The sequence below is a fragment of the Gekko japonicus genome, unplaced genomic scaffold (assembly GCF_001447785.1).
Source record: "Gekko japonicus isolate JY-2015 unplaced genomic scaffold, Gekko_japonicus_V1.1 scaffold78, whole genome shotgun sequence".
In the NCBI taxonomy this organism is placed as follows: domain Eukaryota; kingdom Metazoa; phylum Chordata; class Lepidosauria; order Squamata; family Gekkonidae; genus Gekko; species Gekko japonicus.
This window is the reverse complement of record NW_015165236.1, coordinates 1,604,948-1,609,013: the sequence shown is the minus strand read 5'-3', so window position 1 is coordinate 1,609,013 and position 4,066 is coordinate 1,604,948. Positions and strand designations below refer to the sequence as shown.

The following is a 4,066-nucleotide window of genomic DNA, read 5'->3' as shown; positions in this document are numbered from 1 at the left end:
GACTGCCCTTGAGAGAACAGCTCTGCCAGAACTGTGGCTTGGCCAAGGTCATCCAGCAGCTGCGAGTGGCGGAGTGGGGAATCAAACAGCATTCATGCCCCATGGCCACCAGTCCATCTTGGCCAAGGGCACGTTTCACAGGGCCACGGACACACCGGGAGCTGCCTGTGTATGGATTCAGAGCAACACCTCTGCCTGGAGGGATGCTGAATTTGAATCCAGGAGCACCTTAAGACACCAACGAGATTGGGGCGGGGGGCCCTCCACTGGACACGAACCTAGCTGTTCTCCTGCAGAGTGGCAGGGGTACCCCCCCACACACACACTCTCTTCCTGGAGGGAGGCCGGTGCTCTCGCTGGCACACACCCCCAGCCGCCCCTGCCCTGGCCTGCCCTCCTGCCCTTCCCAGTCTCCCTCCCTCCAGCGGTTTATCGAGCCCAGCTCTGACCCGAAGGCAACCTTGCAAAGACCCCAGAGTGACAGGCAGATAAGAACGTCCTCCAGCACTCAGATAAGGGCCCCGCAGCAGCCAAAATAAGCCTGGGGCCTGGAATCAATTTACTCTTTTGCTCTGCCAGGGGGGGAGGGAGGGAGGGAGGAGGGGAGCCAGCCCCAATCCAGCCCAGAGCCCTCCCTCCTGGCAACTGCACGGACAGGCTGCGATCAGGAAAGGGTTATGGCGGGAGGGTTCTGCTTCCTCAGCCCCCTCCCCTTAAAGTAAAGGTAAAGGTTCCCTTGCTCGAAAGCCAGTTGAGTCCGACTCTAGGGTTGCGGTGCTCATCACTGTTTCAAAGCCGAAGAGCCAGCACTGTCCGAAGACATTTCCGTGGTCATGTGGCCGGCATGACTAAACACCGAGGCGCATGGAATGCTGCCCCTCCCCTTAGTAGAGGGCTTATCCAGAGAGAGGCATTTGTGGCCCACGCCTGGCTAGAAAGAGGGGACAAACGCTTGCCCAGTGGGGTCAGCCAGGGGCCGGTCTCGTGGGGCTCTCGCCTGCCCGTTTTTCATGCAGAATGACCCAGAGCGGGGGGGCCGGCCGGTCCCCCTCCTTGCTGGTCCCCCAAACACACCTCAGAAGGAAAGGCAGGCACTTGGGCTATGGCCCCGGGCGTCCCCACAAGCCGCAGAGAAAGACCCGGGGGAATTCTGCCAGGGCTGGACTCAGCCACGGGCTGAACAGGACACGAGGACACACGACCTGTGTTCCCTCTAAGCTGAGTTAGTGTGGGCTAGCTCACAGTTCTTTAGCCTCCGGCTCACACGATTTTGTCTTAGCTCAGGCAGGAGGGCTCCAGAGCAACATAATTTATGCCGGAGGCCAATCGCTCGCTCACAACTTCAATGCCGGTAGCTCACAGAGCAGGATTTCTGCTCACAGGACTCCACAGCTTAGAGGGAGCATTGGGTCACACGACCCCACCCTTTCCCCTGGCCTTGCTCCAGCCGGGGGAGAGGGTCAGTCCGAGGGCCCCAGCGGCCACTAGACCAGCACAGCAGAAACCAACCAAGGGACAAACCGCTCTCTCCTCCTCCCTCACAGACACACCAACACGCACACGCCCAAAGAGGGCAAGTCCCACGACAGACAGCCCGGCAGGCCCAAACACCCCTTCTCTCCTCTCTCCCTCCCTCTCCCGTACAGCCCCAAGAGTGGCTGAGGCGCACCGTGAAGTCCTGCTCCCCCCCCCCCACGGTGCCATCCGGGATCCTCCTACCTGGGGGATGCGTCCAGGGTGACGGAAGCCACGGAACCACGGAACGCCCGCATGTCCCAGAGCCGCACCTCCCGTTCCCTCACCTGCAAGAAGAGGAGAAGCGGTCAGGGCCTCGGCTGTGTTCCTCAAGGGCTCCCGACATGGAGGAGCCGCTAAAGAGCGTTGGAGAAAGAAAAGCCGGAACCCGAGTCCAGCCGAGCCTCAGGGATCAGCAAGGTTCTCTGGGGTGGGGGGTTTCGGGAGTCCCGGTTATCTTCATCAGGATACGAGTAGAAATGGAGACCCCCGGCTCTTCCTCTCCCAAGCCAGAAGGTGGGAGGGGAACTGGCAGGGCCGGCTCACCCACTAGGCGAACTAGGCATTTGCCTAGAGTGCTGGGCCCTGGACGGGGTGCCGAGCTGTGCCCCCCCCCGCCAAAAGCCCGCGAGCAGCTCTCCAAGTGTCAGCACTTCGCTAATTGAGGAGAGGCATCCGGTGAGCATCCCCCGCATGGAGACAGGATCCCCCCCCCCACCTCCCTCCCAAACTGCCTTCAGAAGCGGAGCACGAGAGAAATCTCTCTTCCATCTTGGAGGGCGCTGCAGGAACATGTGGGGAGTGCTCGCTGGGTCTGATCCGTGGGGTTGACAGGTGCGGGGGGGGGGGGAGGCGGTGGCGGTGGTAGCAAAAAGGTGGCTGGCTCCAAAGGTCTTCAGGCCCCACTGAGAGGTTGGCATCTGCGCCACAAGGCAACCTCGCCTAGGGCCCAGAAACACCCCGAGCCGGCCCTGGGAACTGGGGTATACAGACTCGGGGTTCTCCATTCCTATTTGTGTCTGACGAAGGGAGCGTGGGCTCTTGAAAGCCCACAAAAGAACCGTGTTTATTTTATTTATTTTATCCATTTAATTTCCATCCCGCCCTCCCTGATGAGGCAGGCTCAGGGCGGCTCACGTACAATATAAAACAATTAAAACAGAATTAGACAAAAACAGAACAATGCAATTATAAATATTATAAAATACAAAGTGCTAGTTTAGGTCATCCTCAGACCACAGCCAGCCACCAGCACAGTCTGGGTTAACTGGTTGTTGACAATGTTGTTAGTCTTGGGCCAGGGCTACGATTTTTTGGGTGTGGCTCCCTAATGGAAGGCCTGGTGGAAGAGTTCCGTCTTGCAGGCCCTGTGGGGCCACGATGTCCTCTGGGAGCTCATTCCACCAGTATTGGTCCCTAAGGTGCTACTGGACTTGAATATGGTTCTTCTGCTGCAGAGACTTCGGAGAAAGAAAAGGTCTCACTGCTCAAAACTGACCCCGCTGCTGCGCACTCCAAGCCCACTGTGCAGGGCGCGTCCCTCCCCACTCAGCATGGCCTGTCACAAATCGGGGGAGAGCTGTGTTGGAATAGGAGCTGGGAGACCCAGGTTCGAATCCTTCTCTAGCATGGAAGCCCGCTGGGTGACCTTGGACCAGTCACAATGCTCTCAGCTGAACCTCCCTCATGGGATTATTGTGAATATAAACTGAGGACCATCTAAGCCGCTTCAGGTCCCCAAGGGAGAGACAGGCAGGAAGGCCCCAGAAGGCCAGACCAGAACCAGCAGGTTGAAATTAAATCCGAAGAGTTTTCAGCTGAACATGAGGAAGAACTTCCTGACGGCTAGAGCGGTTGCTCAGTGGAACAGGCTTCCTTGGGAGGAGGTGGTGGGCTCTCCTTCCTGGGAGGTTTTCAAGCAGAGGCTAGATGTGGACTTGGGCAGATCGTGAGAGAGAGGGCAGGGAGGGTCGCCTCGGTCCTTGTGGCCCTTTCTTACAGGGAAATGCCAATCACCACTTTGGGGTCAGGAAGCAATTTTCTCCAGGCCGCTTTGGGCAGGGACCCTGGAGGTTTCCTTTTGCCCTCTTCTGGGCATGGAGCAGGGGTCACTGGCAACGCTCCCTCTAAGCTGTGGAGTCTTGTGAGCAAAAAGCTCTACTTTGTGAGCTACTGGCCTTAAAGTTGTGAGCAAAGGATTTGGCTCCTGCATCGACTGGTTTGCTCTGGAGCCCCCTCCTTCCTGAGCTGAGACAAAAATGTGTGAGCCAGAGGCTAGAAAACGGTGAGCTGGCTCACACTCACTGAGCTGCGAGGGAACAGTGGTGACTGGGGGGTCCGGGGGGGGGGGAGTTGTGAATTTCCTGCATTGTGCAGGGGGTTGGACTAGATGACCCCGGAGGAGGTCCCTTCCAGCTCTACGATTCCGTGATTCCATGACTGACTGAATTGGAGCTGGGCAACATACCTGATTGAACCCGATGGAGAGGAGGGAGTCCCTGGCGTTCACCCAGAGCAGCCTGGAGTCTCTGCCGTTCTCGTGGGCCTGGAC

General features: G+C 58.4%; 1 protein-coding gene across 1 annotated transcript in view; it reads right to left on the bottom strand.

Moving 5' to 3' along the window:
* LOC107109289 (coronin-7-like) overlaps positions 1 to 4,066 on the bottom strand; it is a 102,029-nt gene that overhangs the window by 69,537 nt on the left and 28,426 nt on the right. Inside the window, exons 9-10 of the mRNA XM_015409886.1 lie at positions 3,983 to 4,060; positions 1,720 to 1,802 (exon numbers count right to left, since the gene is read on the bottom strand). Of these exons, the coding sequence (XP_015265372.1) occupies positions 1,720 to 1,802; positions 3,983 to 4,060 (161 nt within the window). The remainder of the gene's footprint in view (positions 1 to 1,719; positions 1,803 to 3,982; positions 4,061 to 4,066) is intronic.